The sequence below is a fragment of the Heterodontus francisci genome, chromosome 2 (genome assembly GCF_036365525.1).
Source record: "Heterodontus francisci isolate sHetFra1 chromosome 2, sHetFra1.hap1, whole genome shotgun sequence".
Taxonomy (NCBI): Eukaryota; Metazoa; Chordata; class Chondrichthyes; order Heterodontiformes; family Heterodontidae; genus Heterodontus; species Heterodontus francisci.
The window spans coordinates 139,974,315-140,001,224 of NC_090372.1; the positions used below are offsets into that span (position 1 = coordinate 139,974,315).

Genomic DNA, 26,910 nt, shown 5'->3' on the forward strand with positions numbered 1-26,910 from the left:
CTGTGCCAACCAACAACCACCCATTTATACTAATCGTACATTAATCCCATATTCCCTACCACATCCCCACCATTCCCCTACCATCTACCTACACTAGGGGAAATTTACAATGGCCAATTTACCTATTAACCTGCAAATCTTTGGCTGAGAGAGGAAACCGGAGCACCCGGCGGAAACCCATGCGGTCACAGGGAGAACTTGCAAACTCTGCATAGGCAGTACCCAGAACTGAACCTGGGTTACTGGAGCTGTGAGGCTGTGGTGCTAACCACTGATTGTGAGATGGGAGTGCCAACCCAAGACAGTGAGTGGCCAAGTGTAGGGGCACAAGGGTGCATCTGACAAACACAAGGCATAGTGCTCATGTGTCCACCACTGGACATATGGAGATACACAGTAGGGCTAGTTGGAACGCGACAATGGGAAGCCCATGACCTTCAATCTATCATTCCTCTCATGCAGGTCAGGCTGAACAGCAGAGAGCTGGAGAGACTGGGGAACAGCCAGCTGCCTCTGAGGATGAGGAGGGAGCCTCAGCGGATGCACTGTCACATCCTTCCCCCACACCCTCCACCAGCGCAGATACTCTCACACTGGTGTGTATCCATTCACCTTTCAATTCAGGCACACAATCTCGTAAGCACAGCACAAATGTGCCTGAACAGCTGACGGAGGCTGTGAGCAGCCACCGACAGTCAGAGGGCTGCTGGAGGCCAGGGTGATGCTGAGTCCCTCGATGATGGCATGCCTCTGGATTTGTTGGCAGCATGGCAACTGTTGGAGCTGCAGCATGAGGTAAGAGAACATCTGGCGGAGCTGCCAGAGTCTATGTGCACCCAAGTGCGGACAATGGAGGAGTTCAGCCAGGCCTTGAGAACTGCGATATCTCTGACGGGTATGCACATGGCTTCCTGCATCGAGCAATTGGCAACCTTCATGAAAGCCAGAGCAATCAATGGATGCTGGAGATGTGCATAGTCCTGCATGTCATCACCTCGTCCATGAGCTCTATGTAGCAGTGGCGATGCAAGAGGGGGAACCTAGCCACACTTGGGGTACATGGATAAATAGAGTACCAAAATGTTAAGCTTCATGTTTGTTGTGCAGCTTAATGAATGATTAATGTCTGTTGCCCGACATCTCCATCCAATTCTTGCTGACGTTTGGGACTTCAGTTAACCCTGTCTCCCTCAAGGGGCTGGTTGAAAGGGACCATGCCACGTGCAGTCAATGCTTCACCCTTGCTGCGGTGTGATATGCACCCGAGTGCTAGGCCATGGGGTGCTGAATGGAGGAGGTGGCGGCAGGGATGAAGAAAGGTCACATTTTGTTGGTATGGCTCCAATAGGTCGTAAGGGTCATATGAAACATCTGTGTATTAGCACATCCCAAGCCTGCCTTGCACCTATCTCATTGCACCTTCCCTGTGGTCCCCAGGGAATTGCCTGGTCAGGAACCTCCTCCACATCCTCATCGTTGGAGGAAGCATCACGATCCAAAGATTTTCATTGTTCAACACCTCCCCTCTTTGCAGCATCAGGTTGTGTAGAACATAGCAGACCATCACGATATGCAAGGCCCTCGCTGGGGCATACCGAAGGACTCCGCCGGATTAATCAAGGCACCTGAATCACATCTTAAGAAGGCCTATGGCCTGCTCGATGGTCGCTCGTGGCAGGCATTGTACCTCTCCTCTGCATCCATGTGTGGGTTCCTCACAGGCATTAACAGACATGTCTTCAGTGGGTACCACTTGCATCCTAGTATCCATCCCTGAAGGTGCACGGGGTGGCCAGAAAAGTTGTGGCACCTGGGACTGCCGAAGTATGCAAGTGTCGTGGCTGTTTCCCGGGAACTGGACACACACCTGAAGGATTCCTCTCTGGTGGTCGCAGACCAATTGTATGTTGAGTGAGTGGAAGCCCTTCCTGTTGATGAAGGCCGCTAGTTGGTCTGTGGGTGCCTTGATGGCCACATGCATGCAGTCAATCACACCCTGCACCTGGCGGAATCCAGCGATGGCCCTGAACCCAATGGTTCTCTCAGCTTGACTGTCTGGATCAGTGTGGAAATGCACATACATGCCAACCCTCTTGAATAAGGCATAGGTTGATGCATCAATGCGCCACAGAATGTGAGATCCCAGATTTATCTCCAGTGGATCCCTGGAAAAATCCAGAGGTGTAAATGTTCGGCACCATGATGTCATTCAGTGCCACCGTCGTCAGGTGGCCACCACCTCCTATTGGACTCAGCTCATCCTCCAGCATGGCACACAGTTCACCCATGAGGAGAGGCACACTCTTCAGAGGTGCTACTGCTCAGACATTTGTAGTTAAGGTAGTTGAGCCTTGGATGGTAGACCCTCTCTGGAGGGTACCCTCTTCTGCATTTGGGAGACTGGTCGCATGTCCCTCTGCCCCCTTTCCCATACCAAGGCAGACCCTCTTGTTGGCCCTGAGGTTGCTAATCTCCCACAGCCTGTGGCTGGACCCTCTCGCTTCTCTGCTGCTCCTCCTCATGGGTGAATCAGGCCCATGGCAGGTGGCCTCTCTCAGTGAGCAAGGCTTTTTATGCAAATGACACCCCCTTTTCCCACACCCGTTTCTTCTGCTCTAGTGCCATTGCCCTGATGGCACAGTGGCAGCACGCCTCCACAGTGCTGGCACCTTGTTCCGCCTCTTGGCTTCATTTGCTGCTGCCCTGGCACACCATGTTGGCTCTCTCGATGACTGCTGCTTGCTTGCCGCCTCCTTTTACCAGGACGAGACTCTAAAGACCCATAGTTCCTGTGTACCATTTGCAAAATTCAAAACCCCTGTCAAGTTGCTCTCAGTTGGCTAATTAATTACCTTAATTTCCTTCTTGCCACGTTCATGCGCGATGTTCTCCCGCCATGTCGGCCACTTTTGGGAAGATGCGCAAACGACGTGAAGACGTTGGGCTTCAATTCTGACATCTTCTGTTCCGATTTTCCACCCCGCCTCCAAGCCAGTTCCCAAACGATCTGGAAAACTCCGGCCATTGTGTAATTTGAGGGAGTGTATATTCTACCCTTTACTGCAAAGCATATTAGTTAATAGGCAACCCTCTGAGTTCAAACTTCGCTATAATTGAAAGAAAAATAAAGAATGGTGTGCAATTTTTATCATTGTGGTGGATGTTTTCAATCTTACCATTGTTATCTGAGGTACATTATTGGACATCCTTCCCAATTATAGTGCATTGTACTTGCAGTAAGGGAAGGGGATGAAGTTACTATTTGGCAATAGCACAAAATGGGTCATAGCACAGCAGCTGCTCATTTTGTAACTTGCTCAATTTTCTTTTTTTATTAATTCATGGGATGTGGGCTTTGCCGGCAAGGCTGGCATTTATTGCCTATTCCTAATTGTCCTTGAGCAGGTGGTGGTGAGCTGCTGTCTTGAATCACTTACCTGCCGGCCTGAGCCTTTATAAGACTTCATGGGGTCCGCAGGCACTGTTGAGGACACCCTTCTTCCAGACTAGAACACTGTGCCGCCACCTCCAGTGGGCCAAAGATGTACCCAGGGATGGTGTTGGAGAAATTTGGGACATTGGCTGAAAAGTATGATTCTGTGTGTATGACCTGGTCAGGCTTTTGCTTGATTAGTCTGTGGGACAAGCTACCCTAATTTTGGCCCAAGTCCCCAGATGTTAGCGAGGAAGACTTTGCTGGTGTGCCTTTGTTGTATCCAGTGACTAAGTCGATGCCGTGTGCTCTGTCTGGTTTTATTCTTATTCAACTTTTTTTTTGTAGGGGATACAAATTGAGTAGCTTGTTAGGCCATTTCCGAGGGGAGTCAAGAATCAATCAAAATACTGTTGGGCTAGAGTCACATACAAGCCAGACCGGGTAAAAACGACAGATTTCCTTGCCTTAAAAGGACATTAGTGAACCAGATGGGTTTTTACGACAATGCGATAGTTTCACAGTCACCATTACTGAGTCTAGATTTTTATTCCATTTATTTTTCTGTTGATTTGACCGATGTAACCTCCAAAATGTTTTAACAGCATCAACCACTTATAAAATTGAAACTAAATCATTACCTATTTATATGTAAATTCACAAAATATAATTTAACACATTTATTACCATGTTAAAAGGGCTCAGATTAATTGTTGCAAACATATTGCAGTAATAGTACACTTACCCCAAATCTCAATACTATTGCACTGTCAAATGTTAATGAATGGGCACATGAGAAGCAGAGAGCTTAGTGCACTTCTCGCAATTATAAAGCAAAATTAGACTATGTATTGGCCACACTAATACATGAACTTTGACCTTTCACCTTTCAATTTATTCTCCCAACCTGTCTGTACCTACTATATGAATTAGTGGTTCTATCTTTCCTGATATAACAAATATGATCAAATTAGTCAATAGTCAATTACAATGTTCATTATTGCACTAAAACTTTGTAATTGCTCTGTTGAGTACCTATTGTTGCAATTCTTCTCTTGAACCCCAGTTTATGATCAAAGCTACCTAAATATCCTAACTAGTTGGAAAGAGAGCAATGTCCTAATACTATGTTAATAGATCACGCTATTTACAAATTTCTGTGACAACTACTTCCTCGAGCTCTGCTTGATGTTCACTGGAACGCTGCAGCAGACCAAGGACAGAAATGTAGGCATTAGAGCAGGGTGGTGAGTTGAAATGGCAAGCAACAGGAAGCTTGGGGTCATGCTTGCGGACTGAGTGGAGGTGTTCAGCAAAGCGGTCACCCAATCTGCCTTTGGTCTCCCCAAAGTAGAGAAGACCACATTATGATCAGCAAATACAGTATACTAAATTGAAAGAAATACAACTAAATCGCTGCTTCACCTGAAAGGAGTGTTTGGAGCCTTGGATGGAGAGAGAGGGGGTAAATAGGTAAAAGTACTAGGAAGATACAGGATACTTACAGCATTTACATATCATGTAATTTGCAATAATTTCTATTTTAACTGCCCTTGTCAAACAGTTTACTGAGTTATATTCTAAGTTATCTTTAGCTACTATGAATAGTTAAAGTTAAATAATTTTTTGATTTCTTCTCAATAAAAGCAAGTCAGTATTTTTCTTGAAGATTCTGAATTTCAACCTGCTTCGTGATATTGATGTACATGTCATATTCTTTAAAAACTGGGAACAGTCATTACAATATTTCAGATTATTGTAGGTACACAGTAATTCCTCAGATGAAGCTATAACAATGAAAAATATTCTGATACTTTTCATGTATTATTAGAAGTCACAATAATACAAAAATATTCTCACAATAATCTTGTAGGTTTAAGTTCTAATAAGAATCTTTTCTTTTATATATACACTTTAGAAAAATATCAAGAAAGCCTTGCATTTAAAACTATGAATTCATTGGCTATATAAGTACAGGAGTTTACAATGAAGGCTGTGGTATATATTATAGAAACATGCAACATTCTTTGTAGAGCTGTATGCACATTCTGCGGTGAATTCCAGTTTCATCTACTTGTGTATGATCATATTATTTCCTCCAGTTATAATTGTTACTTGCTTGCCCTGAAATATGACAGATACATATTAATATCATGCATCTTGGTAAAGTTACCCATATCGGAAATCACAAGACAATATTCAACTATTTCCCATCTCCTGGGTATTTAACTTTTCCCAGCCAACTTTGCTCTCAACTAGCCATTAACTGGTAAATGTGAGCAGCCCAAAGTGACCTTGCTATAGGAGAGTGCTTGGTTTTGAGTCAGCTCCACACCACCCAACACACCACCACATCCTCCCAAACCAAGCCACCTATGAGATTAGGATTTCAATTAGTGAGAAACCACAGGCACAAATTCACATCCTACCAGTGTGTGGTACAAAATATTGGTGCTTTTAACACAAGAGTCAAAATTCAGTCTCAGGCAGAAATGCAGCCTATTGAGCGTCCAGCCTGTGAAATGTAGAATGGATGCCCAGCCAGTTTTAGCAGCCAGGTCCCATTCAAAACAGGTAGTTAGTCTGCAGGAAATGGCTGCTTATCCATTAAAATAGAGTGACATGGCCCACTACACTAAGCCTTCAGATGGAGTTTGGGGGGGGGGGGGGGGGGGGGGTGGGCGGGGGGGGTTGGTGGTTGTCTGATAGGGATTCCAATCGGGAGAGGGGGATAAGAGCACAGGACAAGGTTTTCTGCTGATCTTGGAGGAGCACTCCTGCTCTGAAGTGCAGCCGGAAGCCAGAGTCTTTTGACTCAGACATGAGGGTGCTATTACCAGGCCAACCCAGACACCTTATGCCTGGTTTCACTCTTACCCATTCAAATCATAGCCAGAGCATTACTAGCAATGGTTTCTTTTCCTGCCCCTTCAGTGATATCTCTCAAGTCCTCCAAGGACTTTTTCTTTGGCCCCATCTCTCCACCAGCAACATCCTACTCCTTGGCAACTTCACCTGCAGACGTGGGGTCAGCTTCCACATGTATACTTATGAACTCTGAATCCACTCTTGATTGCATTCCCCTCTCCAGCCATTGACTCGAGCTCAATCAGACTGTTCACAACCTTGGTGTCTTATTCGACTCCAAGCTGTGCAGCTAATTCCATTTTCTCTTCACCACAAATGCTGCCTAATTCCAACTCCATAACATTACCCATCACTGTCCCTACTTCAGCCCATTTGCTGCTGAAACCTTCATTCATGCATTTGTCACATTCAGACTTGCCTATCCCATTGCATGTGCTGGTCATCCTCTCATTCCGTATGCTCAGTGAACCTCAGATCATCCAAAAATCTGGTGTTCAAATTCTACCCCGCACCAAGCATCGATCATTGACCTACATTGGCTTCTGGTCCAGAAATGCCCTCAATTTAAAATTCCCATCATATTTAAATCCCTTCATGGCCTCTATCCTCCCCATCTCTAACCTTCTCCAGTCTGACAACCAGAATCACAGCCTCCCCAAACTTTCCATCCTCCTCTGACTCTGGCCTCTTCTACATACTTCCTCTGTTCTCCCAACCATTGCTGACTGTGCCTTCAGATAGTTGGGCCCCGTGTACTAGAATTCCCTCCTTAAACCCTCTGCCTCATCATCTCCCTCTCCTCCATTAAGACCCTCCTTAAAAATCCACCTCTTCGATCAAGCATTTGGATACCCGTTAATATCTGCTTCCATTTCTGACTCTGTAAAGCACCTTGTAACATTTTTCTATGTTGAGGCACTATATAAATGTCGTTGAAGCTCCAGTCACAAGGCAGTAACCAAAGAGATAGCAGACATGGCATCTTTTAGTCTGAAGGAAAAGGACAGTTTAGAAGGCTAGGAAGGGAAAAACAGATTTGTTTTTCAGGGCAGCACAGTGGTTAGCACCGCAGCCTCACAGCTCCAGGGACCCGGGTTCAATTCTGGGTACTGCCTGTGCGGAGTTTGCAAGTTCTCCGTGACAGTGTGGGTTTCCGCCGGGTGCTCCAGTTTCCTCCCATAGCCAAAGACTGGTAGGTAAATTGGCCATTGTAAATTGCCCCTAGTGTAGGTAGGTGGTAGGGAATATGGGATTACTGTAGGGTTAGTATAAATGGGTGGTTCTTGGTCAGCACAGACTCGGTGGGCCGAAGGGCCTGTTTCAGTGCTGTATCGCTAAATCAATAAATCAAATCAACAGCTTTCAACTTAAATTACATTTTTGAAACATAGGACTGAAATCAGGAAGTGTTTGACAAGTAAATATGGAAATGAAATGCAACCTTTTATACCTTATTTCTTGGGTTTGAGCTAATTTGAGACAAGACAGAAGTTGCTAATCCTTTGGCGAGGCTTTTTGAAGATTGTTGGATGAACTTTGCTGTTGGATAACCCCTGGTTATAGGATTTCCTTTTGCAGTATTAACAGACTGCATCACAACCACTGATGCTCCAGGATGTTGCTGGTTGACAACATAGGTTGATGCACAATGTTGCTGGTTGACAACATAGGTTGATGCACAATGCTGCTGGTTGATAACATAGGTTGGTGCACAATGCTGCTGGTTGACAACATAGGTTGGTGCACAATGCTGCTGGTTGACAAAGTAAGGCAAAATTGGAGGAGGAGCTGCAGCACCAGTACTTTGGGGGGCAAAAACCGTTGATGAAGCAGTAAATGACTTCTGGTAATCAGCATATTGTGGAGGAGCATATGACAGTTGTGGTGCTGTTGGGTTTATTGGATATTGTGGATATGGGGCGCATGATGGGTAGTTGGAGTGATAGCCAGTAGAAGTGCTTGTTCCATCTCTCTGGAGTACAGAGGCGTAAGGGGGGGAAATCTGCAAATTAAATCACAAAGATAAACAATCTTCTGTTGTTGAAAACTATTTGTTGTATCATATTAAATTAATTTGGTGTTTGCCATGCATGGAAATAACTAAAATAAAAGCAAAATACTGCGAATGCTGCCAATCTGAAATAAAAACAAAAAATGCTGGAAATACTCAGCAGGTCTGGCAGCATCTGTGGAGAGAGAAGCAGAGTTAACATTTCGGGTCAGTGACCCTTCTTCGGAAATAACTAATATTGTTAGCTTTAGTATCAAGACAAAGTGAATGGTACACTAGCTTAATTAATATTTCTGGGACATTGGGACCAGTTCTGCGGAAGGTAGGACCTGTACAAGTAAGACAGTCTGCACTTGAACAGGACTGGGACAAATATCCTTGCAGGAAGGTTTGCGAGTGCTGTTGGGGATAGTTTAAACTAGCTTGGCAGGGGGATGGGAACATATCTTAGGACAATTTCGGGGCAGGGAACAGGAGGCAGAAAATTAGTGAGTGACTCTGAAAGACACAGAGAAGCAAAGGTTAAAAAAAGTGTGCAGCACAGGAATTTGGCAGTGTTAAAGGGTATTTATTTAGATGCAAAGAGTATGGTAAATAAAGCTGATGAGCTGAGGGCACAGATAGATACATGTCAACATGATATCATTGCTATAATGGAAACTTGGCTTAAAGAAGGGCAAGAATGGCAACTCAACATCCCTGAATATAGAGTTTTCAGGCAGGATAGAGAGGGAGATAAAAAAGGAGGGGGTGTAGCATTATTAGTTAAGGAATCAATAACACGTTTGAGGGATGATATGCTAAATGAATCATCAAACGAGGCCACATGGGTGGAGCTCAGAAATAAAATAGGGACAGCCACACTACTAGGAGTGTACTATAGACCCCCAAATAGTGAGAGGGAGGTAGAAGAACAAATATGTCGGCAAATTTCTGTGTAAAAGCTATAGGGCAATAATAGTCGAGGATTCAACTACCCCAATATCAACTGGGACACAAAGAGTGTGAAAGGCACAGAGGGGACAAAATTCTTGAACTGCATTCATGAAAACTTTTTTAGCCAGCACATAAGTTCAACGAGAGGGGGGCGCAATTCTAGATTTAGTCTTCAGTAATGAAGCTGGGCAAGTGGATGAAGTAACAATGGGTGACCATTTTGGAGATGGTGACCATAAAACAGTTTTAGCATAATCATGGAAAAGGGCAAAGATAAAACAGGAGTAAAAGTTCTAAATTGGGGTAAGGCAAATTTTAAGAAACTGAGAGGTGACCTGGTGAAAGTGGACGGAATACAGCTACTTGAAGGAAAATCAGTGCAAACCAGTGGGAGGCATTCAAAAGCGTGATACTAAAGGCATAGTGTAGGTGTGTCCCCACAATACATGGGAGTGTATTGAGAGGGGCAGAAGTAGTGAGAGACCTTGGCGTGCATGTCCACAGGTCCCTGAAGGTGGCAGGACAAGTAGATAGAGTGGTGAAGAAGGCATATGGAATGCTTTCCTTTATTGGACGAGGTATAGAATACAAAAGCAGGGATGTAATGCTGGAACAGTATAAAATGCTGATTAGGCCACAGTTGGAGTATTACATACAGTTCTGGTCACCACATTACAGAAAAGGACATAATTGCTCTGGAGAGAATACAGAGGAGATTTACAAGAATGTTGCCAGGGCTCGAAAGTTAGAGCAATGAGGAAAGATTAGATAGGCAAGGGTTGTTTTCCTTAGAACAGAGGAGGCTGAGGGGTGACTTAATTGAAGTGTACAAAATTATGAGGAGCCTAGATAGAGTAGACAGGAAGGACCAGTTTTCTCTAGCGGAGAGGTCAATTACCAGGGGGCACAGAGCTAAGGTGATTGGTAGAAGGATTAGAGGGGACAGGAGGAAAAACATTTCCATCCAGAGGCTGGTCGGTGTCTGAAATTCACGGTCAAGAATGGTGGTGGAGGCAAAAATCCTCAATTCTTTTGAAAAGGTACTTGAAATTGCACCTGAAATGCTGACAACCGGCAAGGCTATGGAAGGTGGGTTTAGATTGGGCAGCTAGTTTTTTTTCCGACCAGCACGGACAAGACGGGCTGAATGGCTCCTTCTGTGCTATAATTTTTCTATGGTTCTAATATATCTCAACTGATGTTGAACAGAGTTAAAAGAATCAATTGCTGAAGCAAAGCCAAACAAATCCAACATTGTTACCAAACTCATAAATTAAGGCACTGCGATAACTTGGTTTGGCAAACATTGCACCTGGAACTCCTGAATTTACATTTCCAGCTTTGGCTGACATTCACAACAAGGCTACCTGAGATTGCAAGATGAATATAAATGAAGCATCATCAGCCTGCAGCTAATGCAGGCGTTGGCCCAGATCTGTCTCTTGGGAAGCCCAAAATTCTGGGGCAAGGTAAAGGGTGCCATTTGATATAGCTTGGACTTGCATCCATATAAAACTACTGTCTCTCCATCACAGGATCTAATTGCCTCTTCATTGATTAATGGGTTTTTGCTTCCACAATCCCACTGAATGAGTTGGAGTGGACTGGGCTGTAGGAAAGCAGAGTTGTGCTTCTTGCTACCCTAGGGAAGGGAAGGGGAAAACAGGCATTTAAGAAGGTTTCATGGAGATAAAGAGATAGAAGGTAAAGCTCTGTCGCTGCTGCTGACGGAGATCATTGTTATCAGTTATTATTGGAAACACTCTAGGACCTAAATTTCTTAGCACCCCAAACCAGGCGTGATTCCAGTGCTACACAGGAACAGAGAGGTCCAAGGACTGAAGTAAATTCATCCTCAAGTTTCATCAGAATAAAAGAAACTGCATGGACGACTTACTAATTTTACCCGTGCCAAGGCCCAGAGGTAAACTTGGTGGTGATGGTGGGGGAAGCAATCGGAAGGGGAGAAGTGGTCAGGTCAGTAGTGGCTTGTAGTGCTGCTTCTTCCAACTCTACAAAATACAAACAAAAAGTTCAACATTTTTTGGCTTCTTTGAGTGGCCTCCAGTGGTCCTTTACGGACAACTAGTTAGGCTCCTAAAGAGCTAGAAATGCCTTTCGGAGCTTCCGCATTACAAAACCAATTCACCAATCAGGGTCGGAAATGTTGAAATGAAGTTCATGCTCATATCACAGCTGCCTAAAAAAAGGACCTGACCTATTTATCAGTGACTTGAATGTCCACATGGTCAGGCGGGTTCTCTACTTTGCTAAATTGGTTATCAATATGCCTAGAACAGGCACGGTTATGTTACATTTAGCTACCTCTTTGCTCGACATACCTAACTATCATTTAGAAGAATGTCTGGGGGAAGTTGGAGATCTCATTCTACTGTCCTTATATGACTTAACCTCACCTAAAAAAACCCAATTCTAGATACTCATACTTAAAAGTCAGAGAATACAAAGAATTATATATTTTAAATATTAGGTGAAGTTCAGTGGGCAACCCTGAGATAATTGCTTCCCGAATTAGTTAATGGGATTAGGTTCTGTAAATGTACATCTTTTTGTTTTTATGACGTTATCTAGGGCTGGATTTTACCAGCCCACTGATGTTGGGGGATGTGGTTGGGGACCCGGAAAATGCCTCCGGAGAGGCCTTCCACGGGCCTCGAAGCCAGGAAGGCCCCACCCCAAATTACTGGCAGTGGCGAGGCCTCATGGCAGCCCCCCGCCACTCAGCGCAGAAAACTTAATTTAAATATTTAAGTAAATGTTAACTATTGCATAATTACTTACCTCATCACGACGGCCGTCCCAGGACAATATTCCAGCTGGTTGCCGGAAGCCCTGCGCTTTTGGATCTCCATTCGGAGATCTGAGGTGGCATGCTGGTGGGGAGGAGGAAGGAGTGAAGTTATCAGGGTGGTGGGGCGGGGGAGAAAGAGGGGAGAGCAGGGAAAACTCTTGCTATTGCTTGAGGGGATGGTGGGAAAAATGAAGTAAGTTCGGCGGGGGTGGTGGGGGGGAGCGGGTGTTCTGCCCCCTCCATTTAAATGAGCCTCCACGCTAAATATCACGGTGGGTCAGCAGCGCATATCTCGCGAGTGCATGTGTGGTGAACTGTAAAAATTCAGCCCCCGAAACTTTTCATATATTTTAGTTGCTATCTGGCATTGTCTTGGCAAATGAAATGCTCAGGAGATTGAGTACAATGTTTTTGCAAGAATCCATAAACTAGTTTTTCTTTCTATCTGCTTTAACATATAATAATAAAACTCAAATAGCAGAAATAGGTTTTTGATGCAGTACCTCAGAGTAAGGTGGTGGGCTCAAACCATATGGGGGTGGTTGAGGAAAGTTTCCATAAAGTCCAGCATCTGCTGCAGTGTAACCACCTAGGTAATAGATCCAAAACATTAAGATAACTGTAAATGCACAACATTCCATTTATAAAAATAAATGAGTTGTTGCTCTTAATAATACATTCTTTCTTTTGGGCCTCCTTATCTCGATAGACAATGGATACGCGCCTGGAGGTGGTCAGTGGTTTGTGTAGCAGCGCCTGGAGTGGCTATAAAGGCCAATTCTGGAGTGACAGGCTCTTCCACAGGTGCTGCAGAGAAATTTGTTTGTCGGGGCTGTTGCACAGTTGGCTCTCCCCTTGCGCCTCTGTCTTTTTTCCTGCCAACTACCAAGTCTCTTCGACTCGCCACAATTTAGCCCTGTCTTTACATAATACATAATTATTTTATATGACTGTATTCATAGTGTATAAAGTGTTCCACAGGATCAAAAAAAGGGAGGATAACGCAACGCAACAAATTTTATACCATGGAGTGATAGGTTGAGGATTCACCCCACAATTCCAGTAAAGGGAATTGCCAGGCTCATTGACAGTATCTGAAAGGAATGGCAACTCGAGGCAAATCACCGATACAGGGAGGGAAAGGCTGAGGTGAAAATAATCAGAGCTCAAGTTTGTCAGTGAAATTTTTGTATATCTAAAGTTGACTAATTACAGAGCAGAACTAGGGGAGCCTTAGGAGCAGGCCATATGCCTTGCTCGAGATTAATAGCTGACCTCCCTTGGCACCGCACACGAAAGTCAAGATCAAATCCAGTATTCAAGTCAAGTAAGGGTAGAGGGTGGGAAATAGTGTGTCACATTGTTTTATGGAGAATATTCCTTACAAATAGTCAATTGACTTTGAATATTGCCTCATTAGGTTCTGGACAAATACACAGAAAAGATAATCCTTCAAAAATGATATGCAATGGGCAATATCTGAAAGGATATACAGAGTAATACATTATTCGCTCATGTTTTTTAAAATTCAAATGACAGAGATGCTACAATCACTCTCAGGAACATCTGTTGTGATCGCATTAACCAAAGAAACCTTGTAACTCATAGCATTTTGTAATGTACTATAATCTGTGTTCAGTTCTGGTCGCCTCATTATAGGAAGGATGTGGAAGCTTTAGAGAGGGTGCAGAGGAGATTTACCAGAATGCTGCCTGGACTGGAGGGCATGTCTTACGAAGAAAGATTGAGGGAGCTCGGGCTTTTCTCATTGGAGCGAAGAAGGATGAGAGGTGACTTGATAGAGGGGTACAAGATGATGAGAGGCATAGATAGAGTGGATAGCCAGAGACTTTTTCCCAGCGTGGAAAGGGCTATCACCAGGGGGCATAATTTTAAAGGTGATTGGAGGAAGGTTTTGGGGAGATGTCAGAGGTAGGTTCTTTACACAGAGTGGTGGGTGTGTGGAATGAGCTGCCAGCGGTGGTGGTAGAAGCAGATACATTAGGGACATTTAAGCGACTCTTGGATAGGTACATGGATGATAGTAGAATGAAGGGTAGGTAGTTAGTTTGATCTTAGAGTAGGTTAAAGGTTCGGCACAATATCGTGGGCCGAAGGGCCTGTACTGTTCTATGTTCTTAATCTTGTGCATTTCAAATGCACAACTATTTTAACACTTTTTTAAAATATGTATTTTGTGCTTTGTTAGTGCCAGAAAGAGCATTCCCAAATCAGACAGAATGGTTAAATGCAAGATACTGCTCTTCAGCAACAAGCAATCCATCCTACACCATCATAACATTTTACACAAACAGAAAATGCTGGAAATACTCAGCAGGTCTGACAGCATCTGTGGACAGAAAAGCAGAGTTAATGTTTTAGATCCGTGATCTTTCATCAGAACATTTCATACTTCTTGTACTGGGCATCTTATTGCATGGAGTGAGATTCCTAATTTAGTGTCAATCAGAAGTAAATGGGGGAGTTTTGTATCACTAATTATGACTCAAAAACTCATTTCCATGTAGGATGCTTAAAACCATCAGACAAAGCAAACTTTGATGTAGGCTCAATTTTTACTCAGACCACAGTGCCTATTTGCGCTGGTACTACAATGCTCGCCACATAAAACATTCACATTTAAAACAGGCTGTCACATAAGTGATAACGAATCAACTTCAAAGTTGTTGGTTATAACATCTTAAGTGCTCAGTTTAGTGCAGATGGAAACAGCTGTGATTACCTCCTTTTGATGCATTGAATGCAAGAACAAACATGTAAATAAATAACACCTCGTTATTGTTCAATTACCTTTTATGCATTTGAGACCTTCCAACCAACCTTAAGTGGTGTGGGGTTACAGTTTGTAAATTGCAGTTTAAATAGAGCTGCAGGTCAGGGTGATAGTTACCTTCAGGTGTAAACCTTGCTCAGGTGTAATTAGATCCGGGCAGAAAACCATGCTAATGGGACAAGGTCTGCCCCAATCACACTAAATAACACCTCACTGGAAGTGGTTAGCAAATTCTACTACCTTGGGTCCATGGTGATAGACAATCTGTCCCTTGATGCAGAGCTCGAAATACCCATAGGGAAAGAAGTTACCAGCTTTGGCTGACTCATGAAATGCACATGGGATAACATCAAGCTGACCCTTAGGACCAAGCTAATGGTTTATAAAGCCTGTGTTCTCAGCATCTCGCTGTACGGCTGTGAAACATTGGGCGACTTACAGCTACCAGGAAAAGAAGCTCAATAATTTCCATCTTCGCTGTCTTCTATAGGTATATCCTGGTAGGACAAAAATCACAAATGTGGCAGAGCTCTCAAGTGTGTTGGCACTAATCAAACAGAGGCAGCTTCGGTGAATCAGACGCCTTTGCAGAATGGAAGACGGTCACATACCCAAGGACCTTCACCATGGTGAAGTAGCCACAGCCAGATGACCAGTGGGGCACCCAAAGCTCCACTTCAAGGTGCTTGCAAGCATGACATGAAGGTCCTAAATGTTGACTATCGCACCTGGGAGTCACGAGCTGGTGAAAGAGGGAAATTGCAACACATCCTGTAGACTGGTGTGCATTACCACGATGACCAGTTGCTACAGCAGCTTGGTAACAGGTGCCAACGTCAACAACAACTCAGTGTCACTGAGTAGCTTCACGTGCAGCCTGTTTTGTCATTCAATGAGCTCATAGCTGATCTGTGTCCTAACTCCATATATCTGCTTTTGTCCCATATCCTTAATACATTTAGCGAACAAAAATCTATCAACATCAGATTTAAAATTAACAATTCATCTAATATTAACTGCCATTTGCAGAAGAGAGTTCCAAACTTCTACCACTGTGTAGGTATTTCCTAATTTCAATCCTGAATGGTCTGGCTCTAATTTTTGGCTATGTCCCCTAGTAGTAGACTCCCCAATCAGTAGAAATAGTTTCTATCCACCCTATCTGTTCCCCTTAATATCTTGAAAACTTTTATCAAATTACCCCTTAACCTAGCTTTTCTTCATGTAGAAAGTGCTCAGTTCTACTCTTTTGAGGCTCAATGTGGATGACCATGCATTTTCAAACAATGAAATCCATTTACCACAGTTTTGCCTGTTCATTTAATCGAACATCTCTTTGTAATTTTATGCTTTCATCTGCTCTGTTTACAATGCTGTCTATCTTTGCATCATCAACACAAATGTGGATATGTGGTTTTCTATCCCATCATCCAATTTACTAATAAATAGGGTGAATAGTTGAGGCAGGACACCCTGCCAATAAGAGTACCTGTCCACTCTCTATCTCAGCCAATTTCCGAATCAGGCCAATAATTTGTCTTCAATTCCACAACACATACTTCAGCCAACAATCACTTATGAGGGACTTTATCAAACGTCTTCTGGAAGTCCATATAAATATCATCCATAGACATTACTTCAGTCACCTCTTCAAAAAAATTAATTCAATCAGGTTTGTCAGCGTGACCCAGCCTTTACAAATCCATGCTGACTCCCATCATTTTCAAGGTGTTCTGTTGCTCTATCCTTAATGATGGGAAATTACTGGAGTCTGACAACAGATGTTAGGCTAACTGGTCTATAATTCTCTTGTTTTCTTCTCTCACCCTTTTTAAATAGCAGCGTGACACGCACAATTTTCCAACCTAAAAGAACAGTTCCTGAATCGAGAGAACTTTGGAATATTGTAGTTAGAGCATCTGCAATGTTCTCATCTACTTCCATTAAAATCCTGGGATGGAAAATATCTGGTCCTGGGGATTTGTAACTCTTTAGTGCCATTATTTTCTTCTTCAGTTACTCTGCTTATGTTAATTTTGGTGAGTCCCTGCCCCGATTCAGTTTTGGTTGCCTTGGAATGTCCAGCATGCTGACCTCTTTCTCTACTGTAAATACTGATCCAAAATAATTAAACATATCTGCCATTTCCTTATCATTAACAATATTACCATGACCAGTTTTCAAGGGGCCTAAATTGTTCCTGACCACCCTGTTTTCATTATAATTGTAAAAAAATGTGTTGATTTTGATGTACCTTGCAAGTTTCTTGCCATATTCCTATTTGTAGGTCTTACTATCTGTTTTATCACCCCTTGCTGTTCTTTATACCTCTTCTACTTGCCAGGATCTGTGCTATTTTTTGCATTTCTGTATGTTTTTTTCTTTTAGTTTTATGTTGTTTCTTACCCTTTTAGTTGTCCATTGCTGTTCTTTTTGGCAAGTAGAGCTCTTGCCCCTTAAAAGGTATAAACTGGTTCAGCATCACATCAAATTCTTTTTTGAACACCTTCTACTGATCTTCTGTCGTTTTACCCATTAACAGATTTGCCTAACTTACTGTGGACAGTTTCTGTCTCATTGCGTTTAAGTCAGCCTTACTGAAATCTAAAATATTAGTAGGTGTTTCGCATTTATCCCTTTCAAACAGTATGTTGAACTTGATCATATTAATGATAGTTATTAGATAAATATTCATCACCATAAGGGTGTTGACGAAATCTGGTTCATTGCTAAATCTAATATTGCATGCCCCCTTCTTGCTTGAGGGCATATTGTTGCAAAAAAACAAGAATGGACACACTCAAGGAATTCTCTACTTTTCTGATATGTTAATCTGCTTATCCTACATCAATATGAAAGTTAAAATCCCCTATTAAAACCACTCTGCCTTTGCTACATGCTTGTCTAATCTTTGGACTTATACAATCTACTACTTCACAATTGCTACCCGGGGCCTACACATAACTTCCATTACTGTCTTAAATCTTTTTCCATGTCTTAATCCTACCCAGAGAGTCTCCACTGCCTGCTTACCTCCCAGTATATCCTTTCTTATCAATGAAGTGATTTCATCCTTAATCACTAAGACTACTCCTCCCCTCTACTGTTTTCTCTGCCTTTCCTGTAGATTTTATAACCTGGCATATTTATTTCTCAGTTCCTACTGTCTTGGAGCCAAGTCTTTGTAATAGCTACCATGTCATACCCTCTAAGTTGAATTTGCACCTATAATTCATTCAATTTGTTCCTATACTCCATGTGTTTGTAGGAGAATACCTACTTGGGCCATATATCCTAACATGTCCTTCTACTCTCATGCTTTACAAGGAGTTATGATTGTGGCATGGTTTGATTTGTCCTTCAAATTTTCATAACCTACGTATCTGGATTCATTTCTATTCTGCTTTTCTTCTGTTAGCCAAATTGAAATTAAGAACCCATCACACTGCTGCTATTGGACCATTTTAAGCAAGTTTTGAGATATTTTGGAGCTGAAAATACCAGCACCGTTCTACTCAGAAAATTAATTTTGTCATATGAACATTGATTTTAAACTGTTGCTGGAGTGAAAAAAGGACTTGATTAAAAAAAAAAAATCACCAGATACTTGGCTGGAAAAACATTTGCATACTAACAGACAGTGCTTGTGGAGACAAAGAACTATTCCCTGCTCCAATTAACCCAAATGAACTTCGATCACCAGACATAGAAGGCAAGGAAGCACATTCCAGGCCCTGCCAAGATGATACAATGCACAGAGCCAGGTCTGGTTAAACCATCTGGTCACATGACTAACTGGCTGGCTCAGGTTTTTTTGAACTAGCCATAGGACTGTTTGAATTGAGAAGGCAGTTTTGAAACTGAAGCTGAAACAAGCCTGGCTGTCTCTCTCTCTCTCTCCCCAAACCACCTGACCCATGGAAGACATGGTAAACCTCAAGAGAGAAAAGACTCCGACCTCAAAACAAGTTGAAGCGTGCACTGGGGCCCAAGAATTGCAAGTCTGATCGGGAACCAAAGACTTCACAGCAAACTCAAATGACAGTGAAATAGAAACTCATCCTCAAACTTTTCCCCTTTATTCTTTTCTACTTTTCTATCTCTATCTGCGTGAGTGTTTATCACATATGCATGCTAGCGTGATCGCCTCGCATATTCGTAATTGGATTAGAGGAAGATTAATAAACTTCTACTTTTCTTGTTTAAAATCTAAGTAAACCTGTCTGAATTTATTTCTTTGCCTTACAATTGGAAAAAGTGGTGAACAAGGATTCAACTACAGCGGAGTTAACACACGGTGTTTTACAAAAGATTAAACCCTGTTAGTTACACCAGGCAACGGCTGAAAAGGAGCCCCCAGACCCCTCGCACCTGGCCATAACTACACACACGCACCAAGTGACTCCCCAGTTAATGCCCACCACCTGAACACAATCAAACGTTCAATTACTATATAATTAACAGTTCTGCTCCTGACCTTAGAGTATCCAGGGTTAAGGAGGTCACTCCATTTAACTATGTGGCAAGTGCCTGTACCAACAGAGGCACTCACAAAAAGGATGGGTAAAGCAGTGCAGACAAGTCGATCCCCACCAGTAAGGGGACTTTTTTTTGGTTGGTGTGCCGATAAGGGGGTCAATTTTTAAAATGGATCCAATTTTGGTGGTGGGAGAGAGAGGAACGGGATGTGCCCAGACCTGAATCAGGTGGGCTCCACATCCCAACTGAGAAGTACTATTGCTCAGTGTTACCCAAGCTGCTGCCCCAGATAGATATCTGACCCAAACTGACCCTGATGAAACTCACGCCTGGGCATATCAGAAGTTTGGCTGATTTACTGCCCCTCCACTGCACTCCTGGCCAACTTACTTTCCTATAGAAATTCAGGAGCAAATTAATTATTCACTATTATGGTTTCACCTATATTAAAGTGTATTTTTTTTAAAAAAAACATCAGAAATGCAGGAATCAGACAACTGTGCTAACAATTATCCCAGGAAGTCTTAAAGGGGTTTTGAAACTAGTTTATTAACGTGCAAGAAAATGGCAGCTCCTTGCCACACAATTGATTAATCTCCATCAGTCCAACCAAAGCTGCAAAAGGGCGATATCGTGCCATTATTCAAGATAGCCTTAGTCCCAGTATTTTGTTTTAAAGTTTTCAATGATCAATGAAGTAGAAATATCTGGAATATATTTCACTGACTATTGTTAAGACCCAGTGAGAAAGGTATCCAAGACTCCCTCTCAGCCTTAACCTGGTCTTACTGTTTAATTTTAAACAGTGTTTTGAGCTCCCCTTTGGTGAATCCTTGTTCACCGCTTTCCAATTATAAGGCAAAGAAATGAGCACAAACAGGCTTTCTTAGGTTTAAAAGAAGAAAGGTGAAATATTAAACTTAACTGTAATTTGGTTAATGCCTACGGATATACGCTGTGCCCCATGCTAGCATGCATACGCGATACGCACATGCAAATAGAGGCAGGAAAGAGCAGAAGAAAAACAAAGTGGAAAGGTTTGAGGCAATATTTGAAGAGTTTGTTACAGTTCTTCGAGCTCACTGTGGAGTCGTTTTGTAGGTTGATCTTGCTTTTCGTTGGGGCCCAGTATTCATCTTAAACCTTGTTCATTGTAGAAGACATTTCTCTCTTGGGGTTCATGTGTCTTCAATGGATTCCAAAGCTGGTGAGAAAGAGATGGGAGCAGACAGGAGAGAGTTCTTGCTGCTGTTCAATATTCAGTCCGTTAACACCTATTCTGTACTAATGTTTGTCTTTCAACACACCATTAACATATTGTTTGCCTTTGTTCCATGACCTTTTAGTCAGCTATGTGGCCTTGTCCAATCTACACCTTCTCCTTTGTTATCTCTTGCCCCACCCCTGCCTCACTTGCTTATAACCTGTGACATTTTTAATATTTGTCAGTTCTGAAGAAGGGTCACTGACCCGAAACATTAACACTGCTTCTCTTTCCACAGATGCTGCCAGACCTGCTGAGTGGTTCCAGCATTTATTGTTTTTGTAGGAGAGGTCTTCTCAACCCAGGAGCAAACAGCTTTCTGTCTTCAAACACTTTCTCCAATTTAAAACCCTCAGTTCAAAACTCTGCAACAGCCAGTTAGTCATGTGACTAAACTGGTCTGTCCAGGTCAGTTCTGTGTATTGGGTGCTAGTACTATGCAAAAATGTCTTTCCAGCAGGGGGCTTGGCAACCTCTTGTATCAGGCCTGGTTTTCTTCCCAGCAACAATTTGAAATTTAATGTCCATGTGGCAAAATTAATATGACTCATTCTTGGCAGGTGGGGGCCTGCATGACACTATATATTATACTGAATGGAAAAGAATGCCCTTAAACAGTAGGCTGGGACAAAAGAGGTTTTTATCAGTAATTGGTTCAACAATTTGCACAGATAACTCCTGCATCGCAACATTTACTGGAACTTTACTAACAATTTAGCAGTAGGACAGCCTGTGCCCAATCTGCACAGGCGTTGGTTCCATTGAGAAATTAGTCGGCAATGGGTGGAACAAACATTGAGCCTTACCTGCTCAGGATATTTTGGAGGTTCCTGCGACAGGTAAGTTTACAAACTTTTAAGTAACCCATCCTGTGAAGCCAGAGCAGCAGTAGTGCTCAGTCAACTGCAGAAAAGGTCAAAATCCCCCACAGCCCCTGCTCCAAGCTCCCCTCCTGGGTCTTATCCGAGGTCCACTTCCAAAAGAGGAAAATGGCCAGAAATTGATGTGTTTATTTGGGAGAGCTGCCTCTGGAGACACAACCAGTGTTGACAGCTCATACTGAATGTGTTGATGAGGCTTGAGGACCAACTTCCACTGAACTTCTTGATTCAGGAGACTGCTAGTCGTATCCAGATCCCAAGGGTCAATGGAAACACCAAAAAGGGGCCAGACTAAAATCTACTCCTGTAACTTTGAAGCTGTCAGTTGACACTTCAGTGTGATCATCGACCTGAAGCATTATCTCGGTTTCTCTTTCCAGAGATGCTGCCAGACTTGCTGAGGATTTCCAGCATCTGCAATATTTTGTTTTTGAATTGAAACTTCAATTTTAATTCACATCACATTTCTCAACAGAGCACCAGTCTCTTAAAAATTACCACGGATTCTGCAACAAGAATTTCACATTCCATGATTAGCAAAGCCTCAGATTCCATATCAGGACAACTTGAACCCTGTACACAAATTGAATCCTTGACTTTCCCCCTTATGAACTTTTTAACACCTGAAATGAATCACTTCACAAAAAGGTGATCTTTATTATTCTAAATATTAAAACCATAACACTGCAGCTTAAAAGTTTCCCATGGCAGAATTTGCAGAAATTCAATCCTGATGATTTATGCAATACTGATTCAGTGACATTTCTTTTTTGGATGCTGATCGACTTGGTGTGCATCTTTCGTGCTTTTCGGTTTAATTCACGATTTCCACAATTTATGCTTTTTTGTACCTTGCCCTTTATTTCTGCCCCCACCCCCAAACATTCAAGGAATGTCTCATATTGTATATCATATTCATTGGTGGAATGTGGTATATGCTAGAACCGTTTCTGCAATTTATGCTTATGGACCTGCTAATCACAAATCTTAATAGCGAAATACCGGGCTGAATTTTACCAGCCCCTCAATGCCTTGGGTTGCAGCTTGGGGGAGGGGGGGGGGCGTTAAAATTCTGCAGGTAGAGGCCCGCCTCGATCCCCGATGTCGAGAAGGTCCCGCCACATACTACTGGTGGCGGTGGGGGGGGGGGAAGACCTTGGTGCACCCCCCACCACCCCCCCCCAACCCAACTTGCCACTTGGCAGCGGGGCCTTCATCTAAATATTTAGATTAACAAAAATTAGATGCAAATGAACTTACCTGCTGGCGGTGGCCATCCCAAGCTGATTTTACGGTCGCCTGGCCGACAAGAAACTGGTGGGGTGGGGTGGGAGGAGGAGGCAGAGGAGTAACATTTTCAGGGCTGGGGCGGGGGGTGAGCGGGGAAAACTATTTTTATTGGCTGTGGGGATGATGGGAAGGGGTTGAAGAGCAAATGTGAGGAGGTTGGGGTGGAGGAGGGGGGAGAGGGGGATGTTCAGGTTGGAAATAAAATAAGATTGTTAATATAGGGCAATGCAAAGACTATTGGGGGGGAAAGCGGGTTGGGAAAGGGCCTACATCTCCTAAGTATTTATTTAATAAAAATTATTCCTAATACACCTTTAAAAATTTAATTCTTTACTAAGGGCTTGAAGCCGATAAAAAATGGCACTGGCCGTTGCCAGGGATGAGACTGCTCCATCTCCTCTATTTAAATGAGCCTCACGCGTAATATCGCAAGGGGGGGGGGGGGGGGGGGAGGGGGAGGGGTCAGTGGCGGCACTTCCCTGTTGGAAGGCTGCCACTTTCACGGAGTGCGGCATGCTGATAAAATTCAGCCCATTGTGTCGCTGCTTCCTATTTATCTTTTGAGAGTAAATTCCTTTGTGGAACATGCATTGTGTTTGTTACTTAACACTAGTTTAGAACATTAGCATTAAAGAAGCCTTAGCGCAAGTTTGCAAAAGCTCCAAAAGAATTCTTCTCAGGACAGAATTGGCTTAACAGATATGGCACTAGCAGCATCAATTAAACATTAATATGTAAAATTACTCCTGCTGGCTTTACAGACCACAATGTGTTAATAATGTTTAGCATTAGCATGGTGTTACAACAGTAGAGAGAGGGAGACAGTAAAGGACAGTCCCACAGCAATGGAAAAAACATTGTAGAGAGCAAAAATAATTGTTTAATTTCACATAGCAGCATTTTTACATCAGTGAGTCTTATTTTTGTGCCTGTTATGAGGAAGAGGACCAGTCAGAAGCTGCTAGAGCAAGAAAACTACAAATGAATTCTCGTTATGAATGTGATTTTGTTTTTGTTAAAATATTTGAGGAATTCATAGTCAAACTGAAGAAATGTTGGACCAGTTTTTTTTCCAAGGTCATTAAGAGGACACTGAAAGAACTGGTTTGGCGACAATGTTTACTGGCTGTCACATGACTCAAGTTAAAAACAGAACAGAAACCCTAGTAACTGGGGAAGATGTGTGCAGAGAAGGGACAGTTGCATGCCCTGTGATAGGTGCACACTGCTGCTCTCTGGCTTGTCCTAAGAGCAGCAAACTCGCAAGCTTTTGGTTGTAGTGTCAGTATTTACCTTCTGGAATGAGATAAAGTTATCTTCTACTGCTGAAGAAGTGTCACGGAGGAAGAGACCAGATTCTTGCTGAATGTTTTTTTTTTTTTAAAAAGCCTACTAAATTAACTCTCAACGCACCTGAAAAGAACCATTCTAAAAGATCCCAGTGACCCTACGTGCACTCAGAAGCCAGACTATATGCCAGTTTTGGAACACAACATATCTCATTTATTGTTCTGTTCAAAAAAATGAGCAACTATTCACCCCAAATGTTTTTTTTGGTCTGGAACAGAGCTCTAAACAAAAATCCCTTTTATTTTTCCAGTTAACTGATATACGTGAGTGTGAGAGAGTGTGTGAGAGAGTGTGTGAGAGAGTGTGTGAGAGAGTGTGTGAGAGAGAGTGTGAGAGAGAGTGTGAGAGAGAGTGTGAGAGAGAGTGTGAGAGAGAGTGTGAGAGAGAGTGTGAGAGAGAGTGTGAGAGAGAGTGTGAGAGAGAGTGTGAGAGAGTGTGTGAGAGAGTGTGTGAGAGAGTGTGTGAGAGAGTGTGTGAGAGAGTGTGTGAGAGAGTGTGTGAGAGAGAGTGTGAGAGAGAGTGTGAGAGAGAGTGTGAGAGAGAGTGTGAGAGAGAGTGTGAGAGAGAGTGTGAGAGAGAGTGTGAGAGAGAGTGTGAGAGAGAGTGTGAGAGAGAGTGTGAGAGAGAGTGTGAGAGAGTGTGTGTGTGAGAGAGTGTGAGAGAGAGTGTGAGAGAGTGTGTGTGAGAGAGAGTGTGAGAGAGAGTGTGAGAGAGAGTGTGAGAGAGTGTGTGAGAGAGTGTGTGAGAGAGTGTGTGAGAGAGTGTGTGAGAGAGTGTGTGAGAGAGTGTGTGAGAGAGAGTGTGAGAGAGAGTGTGAGAGAGTGTGTGAGAGAGAGAGTGAGAGAGAGTGTGAGAGAGAGTGTGAGAGAGAGTGTGAGAGAGAGTGTGAGAGAGTGTGTGAGAGAGTGTGTGAGAGAGTGTGTGAGAGAGTGTGTGAGAGAGTGTGTGAGAGAGTGTGTGAGAGAGTGTGTGAGAGAGTGTGTGAGAGAGTGTGTGAGAGAGTGTGTGAGAGAGTGTGTGAGAGAGTGTGTGAGAGAGTGTGTGAGAGAGTGTGTGAGAGAGTGTGTGAGAGAGTGTGTGAGAGAGTGTGTGAGAGAGTGTGTGAGAGAGTGTGTGAGAGAGTGTGTGAGAGAGTGTGTGAGAGAGTGTGTGAGAGAGAGAGTGAGAGAGAGAGTGAGAGAGAGAGTGAGAGAGAGAGTGAGAGAGAGAGTGTGAGAGAGAGTGTGAGAGAGAGTGTGAGAGAGAGTGTGAGAGAGAGTGTGAGAGAGAGTGTGAGAGAGAGGTTAAAGTAAAAAGGGAACTTTTAAAATTTCAATCATGTGTTTATGATTTACTTCATTATTGGTTAAGACTTGTTTAATAATAAACTGATAATTTTGTTGTTCATTAAAGAAACCTGGTTAGTGTGTTTCATTCTGGGAAAAATACAGTATATGATTGACCATATCGGTAAGTGGGAAGATTTAGATATATGTTGTGACGCTAGAAGTGGGACTAGAATAAACTCTGCACTCCTCCCGACTCGGTCATAACAATCTACAACCAAGGAATTTTATCAGGTCTACACTGACAGCAATGGTAAAAGTGACTGTCACTGGCTTTTTTTCTTGGCACTGATAGACAACTGGCAAGGCTAAGTCAGTTTGTATTTAACCAGTGTTTTACCCACAGATGTTGTTGCATCATGCTGGTGAATAAATCAGAAACAGCTTGCAGTAGCAAGAGGGGATGACCAGCATTTTCAAGACACATGGGGCTGGAAATTATAACACCTCCACCGTCGGGAATGGTGATGGTGGGAGGGTGGGCAATGACGTTCGGTGCAGCAGAGGCCTGTCAGCGACCCCAATGGTGGCAGGCCCCGTGCCGATCTCAGCGCGGCAGCGAGGCTTCATGGCAGTGGCTGCCACCCTCCCGCTCAATGACGGGACCCCTATTTCAGTATGTAAACTAATTTACATACCTGATTTAATGAGGGTCCCATCGCCTTGTGTAAACATAGCGCGACACCAGTGGGTGGGGGGGGAGGCAGCGGAGTATTTTTTCTCTGTGCAGGGGGGGGAGGAAGCGGGGTAACAATGATGCACATTGGTCGGGGGGGCTTATGGGAAGGGGTAAAGGGCAAATTCTCGATATTCGAATTCTGGGTGGTGGGGGGGGGGGGGGGTGGAGGGTGGAAAATGCATTTAAAAAGGTCATTGAAATCTGTTTTGTGGAAATTCTATTTACCTGTCCCTTTAAATTTTTTAAATGTTCATTGAGGGCTGTAAGCCCTTTAAACATGGTGCCGGATGCCACTGCCTGTGGCAGCTCCGCTGTCCCCACCACGTCATCGCAGGGGAGGTGGGCGCTGCAGCTATGCAAATAAGCTGCTGCGTTATGCAGTGCTCGTGTGGGCAGGCCACCTTTTTTTTTAAAAAAACATCTGCTGCCTACTTCAGCAACGGACTCTTAAAATTCAGCCCATGGTATGCTCAGGTTATGGGATTACCACGTGCGGCCACTTAAGCACCTGTGCAACAGAAAAGGGAACCCATCTAAGAACATTTATCTAAATTATCTGTGACCACTGCTAATTCATTATGTAAGTGAATGCACGGTTTCCAGAGAGTATTCACAATGCCATATTTGAAGCTACCTATTTGCAAGTCTGACACTTTTTTCCAGGTATCCCTTCCAACATTTTATGTCAACCTAGATTGGCCTTCTATTTGAAAGAATATGGGTAATGGTTGCTTACCCTTACATTCCATGCAATGGTCTCATGCTGTCTACTATGATCTGGAGATTTT

The 26,910-nt window shown here is 43.3% G+C and overlaps 1 protein-coding gene across 1 annotated transcript in view; it reads right to left on the reverse strand.

The window, feature by feature from the left end:
* Positions 1–3,973: 3,973 nt before the first annotated feature.
* The window catches only part of LOC137347204 (uncharacterized), a 44,741-nt gene continuing 21,804 nt past the window's right edge, over positions 3,974–26,910 (reverse strand). Inside the window, exons 2-4 of the mRNA XM_068011425.1 lie at positions 12,564–12,649; positions 7,752–8,303; positions 3,974–5,557 (exon numbers count right to left, since the gene is read on the reverse strand). Coding sequence (XP_067867526.1) covers positions 5,504–5,557; positions 7,752–8,303; positions 12,564–12,649 — 692 coding nt within the window. The 3' untranslated portion in view covers positions 3,974–5,503. The remainder of the gene's footprint in view (positions 5,558–7,751; positions 8,304–12,563; positions 12,650–26,910) is intronic.